Below are 22,611 nucleotides of genomic sequence, written 5' to 3' on the forward strand. Positions count from 1 at the left end.
TTTTTCAGAGATACAACTTTTAAATCAGTCAGATTTGACCGGAACACAACATGAGGGTTAATGCCAGCGGGAGCAGGCCACCAAATTATTCAGAAACGGCTTCTTCGAGGCGTTGCGTGCAGAAGCCCTGACGGCAGCATGCCCCGAGGTGTGTGGACTGCGAGGGCCCGACCAACGCTGCTCGCAGCTTTAATTTGCTGCTTGATTTTGTGGACAAAGTCTGAGTTGGTGGTCTGACTTTGGAGATGGCTGAAGAGAATATGCACATGAGGGATGATGCAAACAAATAGTTTGAGGAAGAAGGTGAAAGGATTATCCTCCTGTAGGCTCACAAACTCTCCAGCTTCTTGTTTAGTTGTAGGGTCAAAGTCATCAGATGATTTGAAAACATTGGGTGATGTCACCTTTGTGCTAAAACACAGTGTTCACGGCATGGATATGGAAGTTCCATTGTACTTGGTTTGCTCTTGGGAGTCTGTGTGTCACCACTCTGTCATTTACATTGTTTCACTGGATCTTGAAAAAATCTAGAGAATCTAGCCAGGTTAGAGAAGAGCTGATTGTATGTGAGATGTCACCTGCTGCATGATGGAAGTAGAATGAGAAGTGCTTTATTCATCAGTGAGTGTAAATTGCTTGTGTTACACCTGCTCATAGTCAAGTGAAAAATATGCAGGGAATTCACTGGAATATAAAAACATAAGTGTATTTATAAAAAGGTTTGGCACGTGTCAATTGTGTTTTTTTATTTCTACAAATTTCACATGTACATGTCAGAATTTGCCTTTTGTTAACACAGCTTTAATATCTAACTGTCATTTATCATCACAGCGTTACATTAGTAGTAGCTAATTTAAAGCACTTTATAGAACTCGCTTTTATATAGTTGTGTATTTGCATTGTTTAAAAAAAGTGATTAATTAAGAAATACGTGCTTTTGTTTTGAAATGAGACTAATCGGATATGGCGTGTGTTAGCTTCGTACGCATCACGTAGAGACTGAATAGCGCCTGTAGCGGTCACGTGACCTTGTTAGTATGACTCTTTCTCTGTCATCGGCCTACGTTCTTCAGGAGTGGTACGTTGGTTATGTGTAATTCACCTGTAATAAAACACTTAATAGAAACATATTAAACGTCATCATTAAGAAACGTTATTGGTAACATCGATACATGTCATGGTAGTTGATTAAGTAGTCAGACATTGTTTTGATTACGATGGATGTCGTACGGTATTGGTTGTTAGCTAGCGTTAGCTATAACGTGCTAATGCTAGCGTTGGATGGATGCATGTTACAAGCCATGTCAAAATGTGTGTTGTTAGTGTTGTGAGTGACTGAAATCTGAATGGGTTGTGTATTTCTTTTTGGAAAGATAAATATGTCTTATCCGGTTTCTCCGGTGAAGTTCACTATCGTGAACGACCCTGAGGTGATGGCGCTCCGCCAGGAGTGGCAGGTTATGTCTGTAAGTATTTAATCATGCGATTTATATTGATAGCCAACAATGTTATTACCGACATTTATTGCTCTAACCATGTATTGTGAACGTTTGTGGCAAGCGCGTACGCAGTGTTTGTATAGATGTAGTTTTGTTGCCTCATATTGCTGGTTCTCACGGTGTTGCTATTCCTCTGCGTGTCCACAATTTTGGATGTGACAGATGAGCCCCGTGAGGTAACACAACTCAGTGCAGTGAACTTTATAAAGAAGACTTATGCTAATTACTGTAACTTAGCTATCAGTGAATGTAGTGCTCTTGATGTGATGATAAAGGAGTTATAATTGAAGCTGTGTTTTCAACAACCATATTCTGATATGTAAATGTCATATGATATTGTTTCAGTAACACTTTACGATTAAAGTTATAGGAGGCTACTATTATGAATACATAAATATACAGTTATATATAGTTATTATCTGTAACGTTTATTTATGTTTGTGAATTGTGTGTATGTTGTGTATGTTGCAGTACTTTTGCTTGGATGAGGCGGTGCCCCGTCAGCAACTTTACAGAAGGTCCCTTGAAATAGGGGAGAAATTCCTTAGGCTTACTGGCACCTTTGCCCGTAAGTTGAATGCTGTCTCAGCAAAGGTGGAGTGGCAGCAAAAGCAACATCTATCTGATCAGGCCACTATTGAGAGGCTCCAAAGAGAGTTGGCTGAACTCCAACAGAGTGTGAAGCTTCCTACATCTGGTAAGTTCAGTTTGTAGCCCTTTTACACAATTCATTATTTCTGGAGTGTAGGTTTGTCAATTCACACAGAAAGCTGGTGTTTTAGCTCCTAAAGACACGTGATGGTACACAAGTTGTTCATGTTGGTGTTTTGTAGGCATCATTCTGTCATTCTAAAACTGAGGACTGTTTGCAATCATATGGATGTTGTTATAATGTGTTGTGATTGAGATCCTGACTTACTAAACATTGTGGAAAGTGATGGAGTGACTTTTTTACAGCTAAATTTCATAATACATAATCATCATTAGTACAGTGGACATTGTTTGATTCCCTTATTTCTAGGGATGGAGGCTGTTTTCTGGGGCTAACTTCCCTGAAGTCTTTGTCAAGACAACTGACAGTTGTGTTGATTTATTTTCATAATAAACACTTGGTGACTTAAAGTTTTGTGCTGATGACTGACAGAAATTTGATGAATAGTTGGGAGGACAGGCATGAGGATGGATGCTTTTCCATGTACAGCTGTGGTATTGTTTTCCTCATATAAGTTGCCAAAGATAGTTACAGTTACTGTGTTACTTTTGTTCGGTCTTCTAACATTGCTTTGTGGGACATTTCTCTTTATTTAGGTGAGTGCAGTTATCAGACTAGTCAGATTGACATGCCCCTGCTCTGTGATTTTGACTTATTTATTCATAGTGGTTTGGTTCTGTAATAATGTGTCCCTGTTACTACTTGCAGAGGTGGATTAGAGGTGGAGTGGAATTTCACCCCCTTTGCATATGATACTTTTACATGTAGGATGGTGCGAAGAATTGGTGCTGGATCTTGGCATGCAAACTGAAGTGTGAATGAAGCCATTGTTTGAGTCAGCATTATATGCAAAGTGTGGGGAAATCTCAAACATTTCTTCTTACACTATGATTGTGACCATTTGCAGAAGTTATAGATGAAGAAATGCTCCAGGTGTTGGAGGAGGGTAAGTCACATTCAAGCTGTGCCTTTTTATAATTGAATTGTAATAATGTATTTGCCTGTTGTTTATGCTATTTGTTGTAGGAATGGTGGAGGTGTTGGAGGAGGGTAAGTTCTAAATGTGTTAGTTTAGACTTCAGACTTTTATTCATCCCAGATGGGGAAAATTCACTTGTCACAGTAGCAGGTAGACAGACGCACAGACATACAATAAGTAAAGGATTTAAAATACTAAAAAGATTTGAATAAGAGAGAAAAGGTAAAATATAGAAAGCACAATAAGTTATGTGTATTATATGCAGCAAACAAAAATATGCATTATTTGCATTTAATTAAATTGTCAGAATATTGCCTTGTTGAAGCTGGTTGCATAAATGAATACATCGTTTGAAAATATACAGACTTAGTGTATGAATATGAATATGTACCTAAAATAAAATAGTATTATTGCACAGAATAATTGCACAAGATGCCGGAGATAGAAGTGTATGTAGTGCAAAATATATAGGTGCTTATGGTGCTATGTTAATGGTTATTGGTGTTGAACAGTCTGACAGCCGTTGGAATAAATCACCTGTGGTAGCGTTCTTTATACACTGTGGGTGAAGCAGTCTGTTGCTGAAGGAGCTGCTTAAGGCCCCCACTGTCTCCTGTAGGGGGTGAGAGGGGTCGTCCAGAATTGATGGCAGCTTGGCTATCATCCTCCTCTCATCCACCTCCTCAATGGAATTCAGAGGACATTCCCAGAATCAGCCAGGCCTTTTGACCAGCTTATTGAGTCTTTTCCTTTCCCTTTCTGAACTGTGGATGCTCAGAGAGTCACAGGAAGAGACATTTAAGCTGTGCCTTTATGTGTGAGTGTAATTGAATTGTAATAATGTATTTGCCTGTGTTGTTTCCGTCATTTGTTGTAGGAGTGGCAGAGGTGTTGGAGGAGGGTAAGTTCTAAATATGGTAGTTTAGACTTGAGACTTTTATTTATCTCACATCAGGCAAATTCACTTGTCACAGTAGCAGGTAGATACACATACAGATATATACATTTAAGTAAAGTGTCAGAGTATTGTTTTGTTGAGATTAGATGCATAATAGTGTTTAAATACAGTATTTTAAAATAAACAGACTCAGTGTATGAATATGAAGATGTACAAAAAAGAGAATAGTATTATTGCGCAGAATAATTGCACAAGATAGCGGAGATAGAAGTTTAAGTAGTGCAGATAAGTAGGTGCTCATGGTGTTACTTTAAGGGTTATATGTGTTGAACAGTCTGAAAGTGGTTGGAATGAATGACCTGCTGTAGTGTTCCTTCTTACACCATGGGTTTAGCAGTCAGTTGCTGAAGGAGTTGCTTAAGGCCTCCACAGTTGCATTTAGAGGTGAGAGGGGTTGTCCATAATTGATGTTAGCTTGGCTAACATCCTCCTTTCACCCACTTCCTCAATGGAGTCCAGAGGACAGTCCCAGACTGAGCCAGGCCTTTTCACCAGCTTATTGAGTCTCTTCCTTTCCTTCTCTGAACTGTGGAAGCTCAGAGAGTCACAGGAAGAGACATTTAAGCTGTGCCTTTATGTATGACTGTAATTGAATTGTAATAATGTATTTGCCTGGGTTGTTTATGTCATTTGTTGTAGGAGTGGCAGAGGTGTTGGAGGAGGGTAAGTTCTAAATATGGTAGTTTAGACTTGAGACTTTTATTTATCTCACATCAGGCAAATTCACTTGTCACAGTAGCAGGTAGATACATATACAGATATATACATTTAAGTAAAGTGTCAGAGTATTGTTTTGTTGAGATTAGATGCATAATAGTGTTTAAATACAGTATTTTAAAATAAACAGACTCAGTGTATGAATATGAAGATGTACAAAAAAGAGAATAGTATTATTGCACAGAATAATTGCACAAGATAGCGGAGGTAGAAGTTTAAGTAGTGCAGATGAGTAGATGCTTGTGGTGTTACGTTTAGGGTTATATGTGTTGAACAGTTTGATAGTTGTTGGAATTAATTACCTGCTGTAGTGTTCCTTCTTACACCGTGGGTTTAGCAGTCTGTTGCTGAAGGAGGTGCTTAAGGCCCTTACAGTTACATTTAGGGGTGAGAGGGGTTAGCTTGGCTAACATTCTCCTCTCACCCACCTCCTAAATAGAGTCCAGAGGACAATCGAAGACTGAGCCAGGCCTTTTCACCAGCTTATTGAGTCTCTTCCTGTCTGTATTTGAGACAGTGGTCATATTACCATTAGTATTCCAGATGTGTTAGTGTTAGCCATTAGTTATTTGTGTGTTTCTGAAAGAAGGAGCTTAATTTTTCTGATAGTGTAATGTTGCATGTGAGAGGTGGTTTGTTTTATAATGACAAAGTTAAATTAGTAGTATGTACGACTATTTTGTTATATTGGTTAAAATAGTCATTATGATTTGAGAGTAGAGTAAGATACACATCAATCGTGAAAAAATTCCACTGTCTGTGAGTCCAGCCAGCGTGTCTTGGTTTGCAAGAATTTGACACTTGAATCAACAGAACCAGTCATAAGGTGAGTGTCTGAGAAGTGTCAATCATGGCTGTGTGTACACTGTTGGTAGCCCCCTCCTTTGTGCAGTGTATGTCAGGTAGTGCTACTCACCCATGCAGTGCATCCCCTCACCAATACTGTTTGGCGGCATGGCGATTGGTGACGACTGCTTTACATAAATGTCAGTGCATGACATTTGGAGGTTGTTTTTTTTCACATCATACACTACAACATCACATATAATCGAAGGGTAATTCATAGCAATACATAGTGGACACAGGCAGAGTCATGTCATGACATTTGCAGGATTCGTAGGTGTCAATGATTCAGCCAAGAGTGACAGGAGACATCTAAGTGTTTGCTGTCTAACGGTGCCAAAGCCTGTTCATCCCTGCTTGCAGCTGTAATTTTTCCTCTGATTTTGTCAAGACCTTATGATATCCTCCACACTAGCCATCTGAACATATGAAATTGCTGATTACCACTTTCACTGAATTTTTAATTGGCTAATGAACTTTGTAACAGCTGTGGTATTCCCGATGAAAACTGAATGGCATAAGAAATTAATGGGTAATACTAGATTACGTTCATTCATTACATAGAAAATATCCCCACACGCAGATTTCTCCACGTTAAACATACATTTCAGGCTGAATAATTAGGTGTTATTTGTGGTAATCTGTGACTTTCTCACGCCTATGTGACCACTTGGTAGCCACACTCTCCTAACAATATGTCATACCTCTTCATTATGGCAACTACGTTCGCACAAAACGCTGGGCAAAAGCAATGGAGTGTGATTTTCCCAGCTTTCTAATCTGATGTGAGTGCATCACTAAGCGACTTTGTCAAAAAAGGCGTGACGTCACAAGTCCACAGTCAAACCTATCCGTATTCATCGCGTTTAACTTGACCGACGACCCAAACATAACAAAAAAAAACCTGATGAAAGTGACAGTGTAAATAACCTAGACGTCTCCCTGTGCCGGCTGATATACGTGTGGGAAGTACTGGTGTTTGCACGTATTATAACATCGGCTGCCTGTCAATGACACCTTATCGCAGTATTAGCTGGAGTTACTCCAGTCTCGGTTCCTGTCTGTAGTAAGTGGTGTTGATTTAATTGTTATTTTTAATGTAGCGTAAATCCACATTATTGTCGGCATGAATTCTCTTTATGTAAGAGATAAAAGCAAGCAAATAATTTACTTGCAAATATATTATTTCTGTATTTTGAGTGTGTGCGTGTTGTCTTCTGGTAGTGTCAGACTCTACAATTAATTTAATGTAGTGGGGATAGGCTACAAGGAGCATTTCAGCATCCACTAAACATACACATAGCATGTGTTTATTTCACACATTTATAGAAATATAAATAATTACTAGTTAATAATTAATGACCAATGTTTCTTTTTATCACAGTGTCAACCAATAACATACAACTTAGCTGGTCCGCTGACCTTGCTGCGCTGTGATTGGTTGGATGGATTTGACCTGCTAGTCTATAAAATACCTCTGCGCCCCGTTAACGGTCCCTTTAGCAAAAACCTTTGGAGACGAAAGTCTAATCTGGAGTTTGCTAGGGTTCTCACTGAGACAGACTGAGAGACAGAGAAAACATATACATACACGCACACATACAAACACATACTGACATTTGCACACATTTCGGACTAAAAAAAACAGCAGCATTCTTTTAGTCATACAGAGTTCGGACTTGCTCAACACGGTGAGTTAATTTTGAATTTATAAAGTGTTAGCATAAGACTTAACTGCTTACTTCAGTAAGGCAAGTTATGTGTGCATGTGCTGTTTTTTTTTAACACTGTTGGTCAAGGTTACTGTGTCAGGAGAGAGCTACTTAGCAAACGTTATTAGCAGTGCTTGTCAGCAGAAACCTTAAAGTTTTTTTTTTTTTCTAAGGAAGCGAAAGTTTCTGAGACTTCTCCTGCTGTGATTGTTGCAAGTACACGTTTTGTAGGACATTACTTTGGTTTGCTCGCTAAACCAACTATAAGCTACTAGCAACGCCAGTCTTTAGACACTGTTTTAATTTAATATAAATATTCATTTCAACTCTCACTGCGCTGTGATTGGCGCAAGCATATTTTGAATTTCGCGTTGCGCTGTGGTTTCTTTCAACTTCGCGTCGTTTTACGCTGTGATTGGTTAGAGTAAATGTTTGAACTTCGCGGGTGGTGTTGCACTGTACTGCAGACGGGCAGAAAAAGAGGAATGTGTATAGCAGTGGTTCTCAACTGTTGTGTCGCTACCCAAAAGTGGGTTGCTGACCTGTTTTCAGTGACTGGCCTGCCTTTGCCCGGGAAACAACAACAACAAAAAAGTTAAGAAAAAAATTGTGTGCTTTTTTTTTGAAGAGGATATTCATGTAGAGGAATGCCATCTATCCACACTCCATAACAGTAGGTTACCTTAATGCCCTGTAATGGCAATTGGCACCCGCCATTTCACAACATAAAAGACTTGCAAAGTTTGTTTTTAAGTGCTAATTGAGCATTGCAAAAGGTAAATATGAATATAAATATATTAAATATGGATATGTGCGAAAAGTCATGGAAATCATCAAGTTGTCGAGCAACAAACCCAATCAGCTGGTGTAGCTGTCATGTGACTGCACGCTGAAAATGAAATTTATGGAGGCATGGCTCCAATCCGGTTTATTCCCAGCCATGGGCAACCCTCACTGTTATGTTTTGAGTCCGCCAAAGGCAGTATGGTAGACAGCTGGTGTTGCCAGGCCGGGGAGTTCCCGCAATAATCACATGATCACCCACAACCACAGTTATGGTTGTGTCATAAGAAAAAAAAAAACAAAACTGTGGGAGGTGTTCCCGATCCCCTGTTAGATGGGTGTGCTGGTGTCAACACGGAGTGTTTTATTTTGAAAAGTATGTGGAAAACCTATTGTTGTTTCGGCTGACTTCTTGTCTGCTCAGTGGTAAATTCAGCTGAATTGCTGTAATCAGGACAATTCATTTTGTATACTTGAATCTTTTTGAAATTTAGTTTTTGTTGATTTTGAGTTTGTGGAGAAAAACTACTACTGAAGAAATTGAATTGTTTCCATAGTGCATTGTTTGTTGTCATGGTTGCACTTCTTTATGTATTTTTTATCATTTTTTATTGCTTGAATAAGTGACTGAATAGTTTTAATATTACAGTTATTGAAGTGCTTGAGAAGTTGAACATTTTCCTTAATTTGGGTCACGCCTTGTCATTAATGGGTGATGGCGTGTCTTGAAGCCACACCAGTTGACAACCACTGCTATAAAGGAAAAAAAAACAAGTTGTTGAGTTCACCCTGTACTAGGGTCTTAATTTAGCAATATAATGAAACTGTAGAACCACAATTCAGCAGCTGTAAAGCTTTCCCCAGTAATATGTGTTCATTAATATGGCTATGTATTGGGGAGACTGTTATTGTAACATGGCTACATGGAAATAAGTTGTATTTTTAAAGTAAATTGTCACCATTTTAGTGTAGTATTTTTCAGTGTTGTATGTGTCAGGTTAGGGTTTTAAAAAGGGAAGACTATGGAAGGGGAGGTGGACCCAAAACGCAGTTAATGGAGGCAAGATCAGGGAAACAGCTTTATTTAAAGCTGTTACAAAAACCAAAAGCAGTCAAAAAGGGCAAAAGGCAAAGTAGCAAACACGAACCAGACAAAGTAGCAAAAGAAAACAGCTAGACAGTACAAATCAAAAAATCAAAGTTCAGCTCAAACATGGAAAACTCAAAACCAAAAACATACAAAACGGGACAGGAGCATGGTCAGGAGCGAGGAACAGGAAACAGAAAACAAAGAACAGCAAACAATGACCAGACAAGGAGTGAGGGGAACACAGAGACTAAATACACAGACACTAATGACATGACAAGGAACAGGTGAGGAGAGAGGAGGAAGGAAGCCAGGTGTGATAATGAGGGGGAGGAGCACAGAGGAACAGACCAGGAGGGAACAAGACAACAGACAGAGGGAGCCAGAGGGGAGAAAACAGGAGAACTTAAAGGACACATGAGGGCATGGAAAAATCAGAACATGAGACACAAGACAAGGAAAAATCAAAACACAGAACACAACAAGACATAGAAAAAAGGACATGAATCAAAAACCAAAAACCAGATACAAGGACAACACAAACAGGAGTCATGACAGTATGAATACTTTGACTTAAGTGACAATTGTAATTCTTCTTCTTCCATCACTGGTTGCTTGTTAAACGTGTGTTTAAGATGTATTTGTCTAATTATTGTAGGCTAAAAATGAGTTGTAATGTCAATATTGATCAATTGCCTACATGGTCTTAGGCGAGGCAAGTCTTTTCGCCGTTCGGAGGCAGCCAAACGGCGTATGGCAGGACGGCGAACGGTTGACGTGGAACCGCAGCAGCCTGCTAATGCCTCTGTCTCGCATATGTAAATCTGTTCATTAACTGTGTATACTATACTTATATTCCTAGTGGCAAGGTGTGTTGTTTACATGATTTGTGATGATGATTTGAAAGTCCTCATTAAGTATGTGTATCTTCTTGTTGTTTTTTCTGTTCATCAATAGAGTCCGGCACTGGTCAGCGCCATGCTGTGAGACAATGGCCAAAATCTTTGCTGACAGGTCGTCAACACAAGCTGGTTTTGCCGTGTGAATCCCCTGGCAAGAAGGTATAACAATAATAATAATAAAAATAATAATAATAATAATGATAATAATGATAATAATAACAGCTATTATTAGTGATTTTCATTCTACAATAATCTAATCTTCTTTTCCAGTTTGTTCTTGTTGTCGGTGATTCCCATCTACGTGCTATCGTAGATGGCTTTGTTCTGATGCCAAAGGGCTCACTCTCCTTTGGCCTCATGTGTACGCCCGGGGCCTGTGCGATGGAGGTGAGGACGGAGTTGCTACATGCTGCTGTTCCTCGGACTCCTCACGCAGTCCTGGTCATTGCACCAAGCAACAACCTGACATCCAGCAGGACCATCGACGAGGCAGGGGCAGACTTTGCTAAGCTCCTACTCAGTGCTTGCTCGAGATGGGCTAACGTAGGTTTATTTTCCATTGTATTTATTGATATATTATCATAGTTAATTAATTTGTATCAAGTGTTTGCAGAATGACGTATATTTATTAGCTATGGCATTATCAGAACATTTTTATTTTGTTATTAACAACCACTTTACAGGTGTGTGTCACAGACTTTGCACCCCGTTTGACTGTAGACGTCGATCAGCAACAATTGTTGCGTGAAGAGTTCCACCGTGTGGCAGCACGTATGGGTAAGTTTTAAAAAGAGTAGAGTTTAAGTGCAGTTACAGTATAATGGATGATGTGTTATTAGGCAGACTGTTTGAATAAAAGTTATAATTTCCATAATCTTCATGGTTGTTATCTAAAACTTTAATTTAATGCATAGAAATTTTACTATAATTGGTGATATTTGTCTTTTTTAGGTGTCAGGTTCTTCCCCTTTGCTGATCATTTCCCCATGAACCGCCGTGAGCTCTGGAGCAGAGATGGTGTGAGTAGAATTATAATTCGATCCACACTTTGTCTGTAGTTGAATGACAAGTTTATATCAGATACACATTGTTTAATCTGTTTTATTTTGATTATTTTTGCAGGTTCACCTCAGCGGTAGTGACGGCATGCCCATTTTTGCCGGGCAGCTGTGGAGTGCCGCATACCAATACCTGCATCCTCCGACACCAAAGCTACAACCTGCTCCCAGAATGTTGCCGCCTCGTAGGCAGGTTATTCCAAAGGTGGTTGTCAGGGGACAGGTCACCGTACATCGTCCATCCAACCCCTTTGATTGGACCGTCGTTGGCAAGGGCAGGAAGGTAATTGTTCACATACTGTCATTGTGTGGTTGATGTTTTTTTTTTGAGTAGCTGACATCTGTAATGCTTGATGGGTTGTTTAATACCAAGTATCTTATTTTGTCATTACAGAGGACAGCACCTGAGGAACCTGAGCAGTCTTCTGGTGCAGAGAGGGTGGTTCAGCAGCAGGTATGTTATGATTGATTAAACATAGATGGATTTGGATATGACTGTTTTGATGATGGCATTTTGACACAATAGCTGTTGTGTATATGTGTTTGACAGGTTGACACAACTCCACTCCTCGAGTGTTCCATCCAGCCCAACCCTGTTTGGTTCAGCAGTTCAGTGTTGGCTGCGATGGATGCTGCTGTTCCATCCCATCTTCCTAGCCCTGATTCTACTGCTGTTCCACGAAGCTCAAAGGTAAACTGCATGCAAGTTGTATGTTGGTTGGTTGAAGAGGTTTTAGTATCTCTAAATCGTCAGTCTTTTTCCTGATACACTCACAACAACATGCAAAACTGCACAATATTGTCCACAAACACTTTTGCCCAAATATAGCTTCAGGAAATGTATTTTGTTTTTCTTCCATTAGCGTCCAAAAGTGGAACATCATCGGACTTCTGCATGCCGGAAGGTTTGTATTGATTGTATTAAATATTTGACTTATTTGGGGAAAAAAAAGAAAGAAAAAAATGTGCATGTCTACAGTATTACAGCAATAATTGGATAATAATTGGAAAAACAAAATGTTTTCTAGGTCCCGACGAGAGCTTTGCCCGTGGTGAAACCTGTGCCACCGCCTGCAACTGCTCATCTGAAAGTGGATGCCAGGGGGGAGGTTAGTATAGTTTTGTGCAAACTGCGTGTGTGTGTATTCCCTTTATAGTAACAGTAGCATAGTTTAATTATTCAGTTTATTATTCTCTCTTTTTTTTTTTTTTTTCATCTAGATTGCCACCACCACCACGCCGGGGGGGGGGGGGCCTTCAGCCTGTCGTCGATCTTGGTGTCCGGCCGACACCAAGATCCAACACAGGTAAGTGTGACGCTAACCCCATTCCTAGCAGGTGTGCAGAGTCCCTGCTGAAGGGGTCTGTTGCTGGTAAGTGTGTCAGAACTGCACCGGGCAGTTCTGACACAGTTACATCCATAGCATGTGCTGTTGCAGCAGTTATGAGACATGTCATTTCTCCAGTGTGCACGTGGAAAGGGACAGATATTGACAGCATAGCCATAGAAGGTGGCAAACTGGCCAGGGACATAGTTGAAGCTAGGCAGAACGGTGACACTAAATGGTTGTGCGAGTCCATTGAAGAGCAGGCTGTGTTTGGCAGACAGTGGCAGTTGGCTATTCCTCCTCCAGCACCTAGTGATTTTAAGTCGCTGGAGGGGGACAATGTGATGCATGAGAAGCTGCAAGAGCATTTGCTGACACATGGTGCGTGTCTGTTGGACCTCAGCGGTGCAGTTAGTACCATTATTCATCATGGTGACTATCTTGTGGTTGTGGATTGTGGCACGCGTGATGCATCTGGGATGGCATCTGGTATTGGCTCATCTGTGGTTGTGTTCACCACATGCCTTGCTGACTTGATGCTTCACATCAGTCAGTTGTGGGAGTCTGTAGGTGCGAAGTGGTATGCCGTCCATGGCATTTCTGTCATGGCATATCCAGAAGATAATGACAGGGAGGCTGCTACAGGTGAGACTGTTGATGTCGGTGCTGCAGCAAAGTTTGGAGAAAGCATTTCAGTCAGGCCAGAGACTGATGTCAGTTCCATCAGGGGAACTTTTCACCAAGGGGATGCTCGGTTCCTATACAGAGGGCTTCAGTGTATGGCTGTAAGTTTGGTTGCTTTGGCCAAACACAGAATTGATAGTGTGTTTTCATGGCAATCTGGATAAGGTTGTAGAGTTGGGGGACAAGCTCTACACATCATTGCGGGAAAGTAAGTCCATCAGTGGGAGGTCTGAACTGCTGTGTGTTCCAGATTTGCCCAAAAGGTTCATCATTGATGAACAGGAATTTGAGTTTGAGTATGGTGACTATGTTTCTGGTGACGTTGATGTGGTTGAGGGGCAGCTTGTTGATGCAGGTGTGTACACCAGTCTCAGGAATGGTTTGGGAAAGATGTGTAGCAAATATGACACATGCTTTCTGACTGTGAGTGGCAGCACATGTGCTATCATTGGTCGAGATGGGCAGTATGCAGTTGTTGACTCCCATGCACGCGCTGCAGATGGCATGGTAGATGAAAGCGGGTTTAGTGTTGTTGTGTATTTTAGTTGCCTTGACCGTGTGTTTGATCACATTTGCAAATTTGCCAGTGCAATGATCATTCCAAAGCTGTTTGAGATTGCTGGTGTTTGTGTCACTCACAAAAGTCAAAGTGCAAATGAGGAAAGTAGAGAGGTTGAGTTTGGTTCTAGCTTACCTTTTCAGCCAGCACTTAAAGTGTCGGCTGAACAGGTAACACTTGACAGCAGCAAAAGTCAGACAGGTGTGAAACGCAATATTTCAGTGGGTGATCGTGCATCCAAAAAGTTGAAAAACAGGGATGTTAATGCAGTTAATTCAGATGTTTTGTTTGTCAGTGATGTGACAAGTAAAAGACTTGAGTTTAATCCGCTGCGTAGTGATGTTGCACAAGCTTTGTGCAAACAGTTGAATGTGGAGTTGGAGAAAGTTGATCTGGTCTTGACAGAGGTTGGTGCGTTAGGGGCTCCTTGTAGGAATGAGCAAATAGTTGGTGATGGTAATTGTTTCTTTAGAGCGGTTAGTCAAGCTGTGTGTGGCACACAGAAGAATCATAGAAGAATTAGATTAGCTGTGTTTAAGCAGTTACGGGCCAATCCTCTTGCATATACTTTGCGTCGTGAGTATTCGTCAATGGCAGATTATCTGAGTAGATCGCAAATGCAATACGTTGGTACTTGGGCCACTGAGGTAGAGATTCAAGCAGCAGCAGATTGTTTAGGAGTGAATATTTTCACGTATTGTGGTGATCGCTGGCTTGAATACAGTTGCAAGAATAGGCAGTTGTCCAATCAGGCAGTGTATTTACAGAATTGTAACGGTAACCATTATGAGAACGTGATTTGTGTTATGCAGCCTCAGATGCAGATTTGTTATCGGTACTGCAAAGTGAGTGCGTCTCGTTCTGGAGGTTACAATTTTAGACGGCAAAGTAGAGAGCGTAGTGTTTGTACTGAGAGTTCAAGTCCAGTTGTTACTTCAGATTATGTAGCTGAAGGGGTTATCGATATTGAAGATAATGTCGTAGAACAGAAGCATAGTACTGTGTCTACGCATGAGCACACTTCATTTACATTTAAGTCAATGTCAGTAATGTTAATTCTTCTAACTATTTGAAAAGTAAAAAGAACTTAAAAAGCAAAAGAAAATACTAGGAAAATGATTTGTATAAGGAGGAAGTCAAGGAAATTGGTAAAGTGAAATATAAGACAAATGTATTGCTTAGGAAGAAAGTCATTGAAAAGAATAAACAGAAATATAAGGAAAATGTAGAATATAAGCATAAACTTATTGAAAAGAATAAACAGAAATATAAGGAAAATGTAGAATATAAGCATAAACTTATTGAAAGGAATAAACAGAAATTTAAGGAAAATGTAGAATATAAGCATAAACTTATTGAAAAGAATAAACAGAAATACATGGAAAATTTAGAATATAAGCATATACTTATTGAAACACTGAAAAAAAAGTATAGGGAAAATGTAGGATATAAGCTTAAAGTTAAAAAGTTTAGTCAAAGGCAATATAGGGACAGTGAAGTGCACAGGCAGCATGTAAAATCCAGGAGTAGAAGAGAGTATCATGGAAGTATTGAACATAAGAAGTGTGTTATAGCAAGGAACAAACTGAAGAGGGGAAAAACATAAAGAAAAGACAGAGGAGTTTGATTATGTTAGAGAGCAGTTTTGGGACAAAGTTAAAGATGGGCCAGATTTTGTGTGCTGCGTATGCTACAGAGGGTTGTTTAAAAATCAGGTTTTGAAATGTAAAAGAGAAAATTATACTAAAACCAAAGAAATAATGGTAATTGCTGATAAATGTATTAGTGAAACATATTTACATAAATGTAATGAAGACTGCATATTGCCATGTAAATGGTTGGATACAGCTAGAGATCAGCTGTGGATTTGTAACAAATGTCATTCTCACATTAGTAATGGTGTAATGCCACCTGAATGTGCATTGATCAATTTGGCGCTTTGTCCCATTCCACCAGAATTGGTGTGTTTGAAAAGATTAGAGGAACATTTGATAGCATTGCATATTCCGTTTATGAAGATGTTGGCATTGCCTAAAGGTGGGCAAAATGGAGTGCATGGACCTGTAACATGTGTTCCTGCAAATATTGTGCAGACGAGCAATTTGCTGCCACATACAGGCATGGAAGGATCTTTGTTGCCAGTAAAGTTGAAGCGGAAGCTTACTTATAAAGGACATTACGACTATGAGTTTGTTGACAGTATGCGCGTAAGGCAGGCCTTGAAGTATTTAAAACGGACAAATGTCCATTATAAAGATATCGAGTTTAATGAAGCTTGGATAAATACATTTTTGTAGCAAATCGGATAGTGATTGTGATGCGGGTGGTGAAGTATGTGCAGATGTTGGGGAAGATGAGCTTCTGCATGACAGACAAAACCATTGCATGTTTCAGGACACTTGTCTTATGCCTGTAGATATTGGTCAGGAAACACTGGATCAATATTTCGATGATATATTGAATTTGGCTCCAGCAGAAGGGAACTCTCTTGTGAGGTTGTTGTCTGATCATACAAATGAAGCTAAATGCTTCCCAGTGTTGTTTCCTACTGGACATGGTACATACCATGATAGTAGACTGCATCGTTTGACTTTGTCGCGTTATTTTAATAACAGGATTCTACATGCTGATGGTAGATTCGCACAAAATGTTGAATACATCTTTTTTGCTCAGTACTTATCTGAGGTAGAACAGGTTGTGTCAAATGTATCAATAGCATCGCGAAAGGGTAAAGGAGGTGCTGTATCTCAAAACGTTAGAAGACATGTATTGAATGATGAAGAATCTTTGAAAAAATTGTTGCAGTTTGATGATGGGTTTCGTTTTCTAAAAACCTATTCGAGGTACCCCATCTTTTTGGCAGGGAGCCCAGCATGATTTGTTGGCTTGTGTTCGTCAGCTGGGTGTCCCAACGTGGTTTTGTTCATTTCCTTCAGCTGATATGCGGTGCAAAAGTCTCCTCAATAGTATTTTGAAGCAGGCAGGTAGAACAGAGACAGCTGAACAGTTAGATTATGCAGAGAGGTGTCAACTTTTGCGTGGCAGTCCGGTCAGTGCGGCCAGAATGTTTGATTTTCGCTGGCATTGTTTTTTGAGAGAGGTGCTCATGTTTCCATCTAATCCTATTGGCAAAATAAAGGATTATTTTTATAGGGTGGAATTCCAGCAGCGTGGATCACCACATGTTCACTGCCTCTTTTTGATAGAGAATGCCCCAATAATTGATAAGAACACAGATGAAGAGGTAGTTGAGTTTATTGATCACTATGTGACATGTGAATTACCAGCACAGGATGAAACATTATTGGAGATTGTTACATCTGTGCAACAAGATTCAAAACGACATTCAAAATCTTGCAAAAAGAACAAAACTGTTTGTCGTTTCAATTTTCCTAAGCCACCATCCGCAAAAACTTTTATTTCACGTCAAGTCAGTGAAAAGGATGACAAAAAATCTTGTAAATGTAAAGTAGATGAAGCACATAAATTGGACCGTTGTGCATGCAAAAATGAGGGGCAGAAAAAAACAGAGATGATGAGAAAAGAGATTGCAGTCGCCATTATGACTAAAATTAAGGAGGCTCTTTCAGATGAGAATGCCAGTTTTGATGGTGTGGAAGAGTTATTTAGACATTTAGGATTAAACCAAAGTCGTTTTGAGGCTGCTTACAATCGAGTAGCTAAGAAGACGCATGTTGTTTTGAAGAGACAGGCAAATGAAGTTTGGATAAATCAATATAGCAAACCGCTTTTGAAATGCTGGAATGCTAATATTGACATCCAATATGTTGTTGATGCCTATGCTTGTGTAGTTTACATTATTTCTTACATCTCCAAGGCAGAAAAGGAGATGGGTTTGTTGTTAAGAAATGCTCAGTGGGAAGCGGCTAAAGAGGGTAATAGTTGTGCTAAAGATGCATTGAAAAATTTAGGAAGTGTGTATTTACACAATAGGGATGTATGTGCTCAAGAGGCGGTGTATAGATTGACAAACATGCATCTTAAGGAGTGCTCTAGGAAAGTTGTGTTTGTGCCGGTAGGGGAGAATACAGTTAGAATGAGTTTGCCTTTAAGTGTGTTGAAACAAAAAGCATCATCACATGATCTTACAGATGAAGATATGTGGATGAGGAGTTCTGTGGACAGGTACAAGAATAGGCCGAAAGATAGTACATTTAATGACATGTGTTTGGCAACATTTGCGTCAGAGTATCGTGTTTTGAGTAAAAACGAAACAGCTGGCCATAGGGTTAAATTAGATAATGATTGTGGTTTTGTTGTGAAAAGAACACATACGCAACCTGCTGTTGTTCGTTATGTGCGCTTTTCGGAGACTAAGAATCCGGAGTTGTTCTATCAAAGCATTTTGCAGTTGTTCCTGCCGTATCGCAAAGATGGGCAGCTCAAACCGGCAGGGTTTGAGATGTTTGAACAGTTTTATAGACACGGTCATGTGAGATTAGGTGATAAATTGCTACATTCGGTTAAAGAAGTTGTTGATCTGAATAGATGCAAATTTGAAAGAGATGCAGACGAGTTGGGTGATATCCAAAATTCAATTGATAGTGAGGGTGTTGTAGAAGATGCCTGGTGCGAGCTGTGCCCAGAGCAGGAGTTGGAGCGTTTAGAGAGTATAGAGGAATGTAGAGAGATGGAGCAGAACATGTAGATAGCATTCCAGATTTAGCTGTGAACAGTAAAGATATTGCACAATTGGAAAAGAGGAACAATGTCCTCGACAAAGAGGACGGTTTGGCTTTAATTAGATCTCTGAATGAGACACAGATGTGTATTTTTTATCAGATTAGGCAGTGGTGCTTAGGTAGGGTAAATGGAGCAAAGCCAGATCCGATACATGTATTTATTACAGGTGGGGCAGGGACAGGTAAGAGCCATTTGATCAGGGCTATACAGTACGAGGCAATGAGGTTGTTGTCGAGAGGGTGTCGTGATCCAGACGACATTTGCGTTGTACTAACAGCTCCCACGGGGATAGCTGCACACAATTTAAATGCAGCTACCATTCACAATGCTTTTAGCATTGGGAAAGATGTACGTTTACCTTACACTCCATTGGGTGAGGAGAAGCTGAATTCTTTACGTGCTAAATATAGTAGCTTGCAACTTTTGATCATAGATGAAATCTCCATGGTTGATCACAAACTATTGGCTTATATCCATGGAAGATTAAGACAAATTAAGCAATCTGGTGACTATTCCCCGTTTGGAAACGTTAGTGTAATTGCAGTTGGAGATTTTTATCAATTGCCTCCAGTGAAAGGGAGACCTCTGTATATAGATGACCTGGGAGGTGGTGATTTGTGGTCTCGGTTGTTTAAGGTTGCAGAATTGAAAACCGCTGTTCGTCAGAAAGATCCTGTATTTGCAGAGTTGTTGAGCAGAGTTCGAACTCGTTCAAAAGGTACCCCGATGTTGGATAGCGACATTGAAATATTGAAACATTGTGAAACCGACGAAGTCAGCTCAGCTTTGCACATATTTCCGACAAATCGTAAAAAAAACAGGCAAGCTCGAGTTGATAAGCGGACATCATTCCAGAACATTTGACACATGTCTGGATGAGACGCTGCTTTTGGGGAAAGATGCCCGTGTAATGCTGTTTAAAAACTTAGATGTAGCAGATGGTCTAGTTAATGGGGCGTGTGGCACTGTGACACACATAGTTTATCCGGAGAATGATGGAACACGGTTTCCTCAGACGGTGTATGTTAAATTTGATGACGATAGGGTTGGCATACAGAAGAGGAAACGCTGTGCATTTGCCTCTGCAGTAGAAATGGGTTCCGCGGGCATTGAACCTGAAGAGGAGAGGGTGACTAAAAAGGGTGGAATGCGTCGGCAATTTCCACTGAAGCTCGCCTGGGCCTGTACAGTACATAAAGTACAAGGCATTACAGTTGATAAAGTGTAAAGATGGATGGTTATGCTTATCATAATCAGCCAAGGACTTTATCCTACAATAGCAGAGACCCAATATTGACAGAAATTCAAGGCCAACAGCATGGTGGAGTTGGCCTGTATGGTGCAGACAATTTGGCATGTAATGTTCTCCAGGTACCAAATGTCAATTTAGAATGTTTGATTTACCACTGCACTACATACAGCATTTTGATAGCAGTAATTTATAGACCACCATCTTGCCGTTGTTTAAAGGAAATTTAGGCAAATTACTCAATTGGCTGAATCCACTAAGTAACACAATTGCTGTTATGGGAGATTTCAATGATGATATTTTGAAATCATCGTCAATTGCCAAATTTATGAGAAACAAAGGGTTTGGTCAATTTGTGAAACAACCCACAACAATAAACGGCACACTGATTGATCATGTGTATGTGAAAACAACACATTATATTGTTGAATCGTTAGTGTTGCCAACTTATTTCAGTGACCATGAGGGGATCATGTGTTCTTTTACATCCAGCACAGAGTAGTTAGGGAGAAGAGGATAGTAGTAGTAATTTTTAGTAGAGGTATTTGATACATTTTATATTGTTATTTATATATGCATGTTTATGCATGTTTACTTTTCAGGAGTTTGGTGTACTTCTATATTGTGTGTTCAAAATATAAAAACAACAAAAAAGTATTTGATAAAGTTTATGTTGTTGTTGTTTATATATGCATGTTTTCTTTTCAGGAGTTTGGTGTACTTCTATATTGTGTGTTCAAAATATAAAAACAACAAAAAAGTATTTGATGAAGTTTATGTTGTTGTTGTTCATATATGCATGTTTTCTTTTCAGGAGTTTGGTGTACTTCTATATTGTGTGTTCAATATAAAAAACAAAAAAAAATACCACCTAAAAAATGTGTTCTATTTATGGGTTTCGTTTCCTGCATTACAGCAGCATTCTAAACTGAAACAAACAGTATGATAAACAGTACTAACAATCCTTATCAGAAATTTCATTGATACATATTTGTAATTTTATATGTAAAACATTTTCTTGAAAAGATTTGGCTGATATATCGCACTTACTATACTGCAGTAATTGCATAAGATGAATTGCTGCCAGTCATATGCTGTTGCTAATGCAGGTTTTGCTTTACCTTTCGTGTTGCTTCAAAAAGCAAAAGGCACTGGTAATGGTACTCCTGGTTTACCGGGATGGGGTTCGATTCCCTGTGGTGTCCTGCTGATTCTTTTGCATTTACATGAAAGGCCTTATTTTACTCAATTATATGTGTAACAAGTGTGACTAAACTCCATAAAAGAAAATCCAAATCAAATTAACGCTTGTATTATGTTCGTTTTCTACTTTCGTGTTCCTCGTCAAATTTGACAGGTCTGGTTTAAGTGCTCTTACATTACCACAAAAAACATCATTCAAACATAATGAAAAGGACATTTTATTGAACACTTTTAATACATTGTAGTAAGTGTTTCTAACTAGTGGTGAACATGCATAATGGCAATGAACATAGAAAGAATAGACACTAAAAATGATAATAGTCCTCTTGTCATGATCTATGGCTGCGGTGTCTGTGTTGTGTTTTTTGTGCTTGTGTGTTCTGTTTACTTGCAGAGTTGCGCTGGAAGGCTGGGCGGATTTGTTGTCTCAGGAGGGATCACACTCATATGCACCTGCTGCAGGCTGACAATTAATGCCTGCTTAAAAGTCTTGATCAACACACTACCTGCTGCCAGATGATTTTGCCAACCACATGCGGTATATGGCTCTGTCAATGGTATAATCTAGACTTACTCTAGTTCACCTGTGTGTTATACTGGAAACAGTATAGCAACTAATTTCAACATGCTTTGTCTACAGCTGTGTTTCTCCAAGTGGCCAAACACCACACATGTCCTCAGCCTGGCTGCAACACTCCACCTGCCATGGGCTCCTCCAAGCATCTAGACACCACACAGGTCTCCAGCAGCCTCAACCTCAAACCATCATCAGCTGTGAATTCAGTTGTGTTGAAATAAAGAAGGTTTTGATACTGCTGCAGCCTTGTGTCTGCTTTTGACTTTTGACAACCAGATTCTACCAAGTGTAACACATCTATGTGTGTGTGTGTGTGTGTGTGTGTGTGTGTGTGTGTGTGTGTGTGCGCGCGTGTGTGTTTTCGACACACAGGAGTGGCATTACACAATCAGGTTGGAGTGTGCCTTGCAAACAAAGGCATCACATTAGTAGCATGTCAGTGTTGTTGCCGTCGTTGGGCGGCTTAGCCTGGGGCAACAGCTGGGGCTTGCAAACTCCTAACCAGACTAGCAGAGGGTGATGAGCTCCAACCAGAATCAACAGACACATGTCAGCTTGGCTACGGGCCTGGTCGAAGGCTCACCGTATTTCCCTAAACACATGCTTCCCCTCCAGGTTTGTCACATCCAGTATCACTTCCTCAATAAACTCTGGTAAAAAGAGTTGGAAGCTGGACTTCATGTCATCCACACAAGATATTGGTTGTAGTGTTAGAACTGGCATCACCCTTACAATGTTTTCCACTCTTGCTGTGCCTCCTCTGTCCTGGGAGGAAGAATGACAATTTAGTGGTTTGAACTGTGTAAATCTTTATATATAGGGCCTTTGATCAGCCATGATGGTGCATATTGACTCACTGTCAGTTCAACTGATGAACAGCAACACCTGATAAACTAAGAAAATAGAGACAGCCCTATGGACAGCTTTCACCCCACATTATATAACGTTATTGTCACAAACTGGTTCAATTCATGCCACAAAGATGAGACAAGTCATGTTAAAGTGTAATGTTTAATTTGAAACAATAACTATTTACAAAAAGCATGTGGTGTGAAAA

The 22,611-nt window shown here is 39.9% G+C and overlaps 4 protein-coding genes and 1 pseudogene across 4 annotated transcripts in view; all 5 read left to right on the forward strand.

Annotated features, from left to right (window-relative positions):
- The window catches only part of LOC119031585, a 67,894-nt gene extending 54,746 nt beyond the window's left edge, over window positions 1–13,148 (forward strand). Inside the window, exons 7-22 of the mRNA XM_037120162.1 lie at window positions 1,971–2,196; window positions 3,119–3,157; window positions 4,068–4,091; window positions 10,248–10,351; window positions 10,463–10,735; window positions 10,876–10,969; window positions 11,144–11,211; window positions 11,315–11,533; window positions 11,645–11,704; window positions 11,801–11,941; window positions 12,114–12,155; window positions 12,279–12,359; window positions 12,472–12,482; window positions 12,589–12,623; window positions 12,717–12,959; window positions 13,129–13,148. Coding sequence (XP_036976057.1) covers window positions 1,971–2,196; window positions 3,119–3,157; window positions 4,068–4,091; window positions 10,248–10,351; window positions 10,463–10,735; window positions 10,876–10,969; window positions 11,144–11,211; window positions 11,315–11,533; window positions 11,645–11,704; window positions 11,801–11,941; window positions 12,114–12,155; window positions 12,279–12,359; window positions 12,472–12,482; window positions 12,589–12,623; window positions 12,717–12,959; window positions 13,129–13,148 — 1,680 coding nt within the window. The remainder of the gene's footprint in view (window positions 1–1,970; window positions 2,197–3,118; window positions 3,158–4,067; window positions 4,092–10,247; window positions 10,352–10,462; window positions 10,736–10,875; window positions 10,970–11,143; window positions 11,212–11,314; window positions 11,534–11,644; window positions 11,705–11,800; window positions 11,942–12,113; window positions 12,156–12,278; window positions 12,360–12,471; window positions 12,483–12,588; window positions 12,624–12,716; window positions 12,960–13,128) is intronic.
- Window positions 13,149–13,378: 230 nt separating this feature from the next.
- LOC119030708 lies at window positions 13,379–15,053 on the forward strand. The gene has a single exon (XM_037118497.1). It carries the CDS (start codon window positions 13,653–13,655, stop codon window positions 14,892–14,894), a length of 1,242 nt encoding a protein of 413 aa, XP_036974392.1. The 5' UTR covers window positions 13,379–13,652; the 3' UTR covers window positions 14,895–15,053.
- On the forward strand, window positions 14,936–16,217 carry LOC119031586 (annotated as a pseudogene).
- Window positions 16,218–16,541: 324 nt separating this feature from the next.
- LOC119030707 lies at window positions 16,542–18,625 on the forward strand. Its single transcript, XM_037118496.1, has one exon. It carries the CDS (start codon window positions 16,763–16,765, stop codon window positions 18,488–18,490), a length of 1,728 nt encoding a protein of 575 aa, XP_036974391.1. The 5' UTR covers window positions 16,542–16,762; the 3' UTR covers window positions 18,491–18,625.
- Window positions 18,626–19,620: 995 nt separating this feature from the next.
- On the forward strand, window positions 19,621–22,023 carry LOC119030709. Its single transcript, XM_037118498.1, is given in 3 exon segments — window positions 19,621–19,978; window positions 19,981–21,515; window positions 21,618–22,023. Coding segments are annotated over 2 exon segments (519 nt in total). The 5' UTR covers window positions 19,621–19,755; the 3' UTR covers window positions 20,277–21,515; window positions 21,618–22,023.
- The last annotated feature ends 588 nt before the right edge of the window (window positions 22,024–22,611 follow it).

This window comes from Acanthopagrus latus, chromosome 13 (assembly GCF_904848185.1).
Source record: "Acanthopagrus latus isolate v.2019 chromosome 13, fAcaLat1.1, whole genome shotgun sequence".
Lineage (NCBI taxonomy): Eukaryota > Metazoa > Chordata > Actinopteri > Spariformes > Sparidae > Acanthopagrus > Acanthopagrus latus.

What these genes read in the sequence shown, in the direction of transcription:
- LOC119030708 (XM_037118497.1), top strand. Translation starts at nt 13,653, where the DNA reads ATGTGTAGCAAATATGACACATGCTTTCTGACTGTGAGTGGCAGCACA.
- LOC119030707 (XM_037118496.1), top strand. Translation starts at nt 16,763, where the DNA reads ATGCGGTGCAAAAGTCTCCTCAATAGTATTTTGAAGCAGGCAGGTAGA.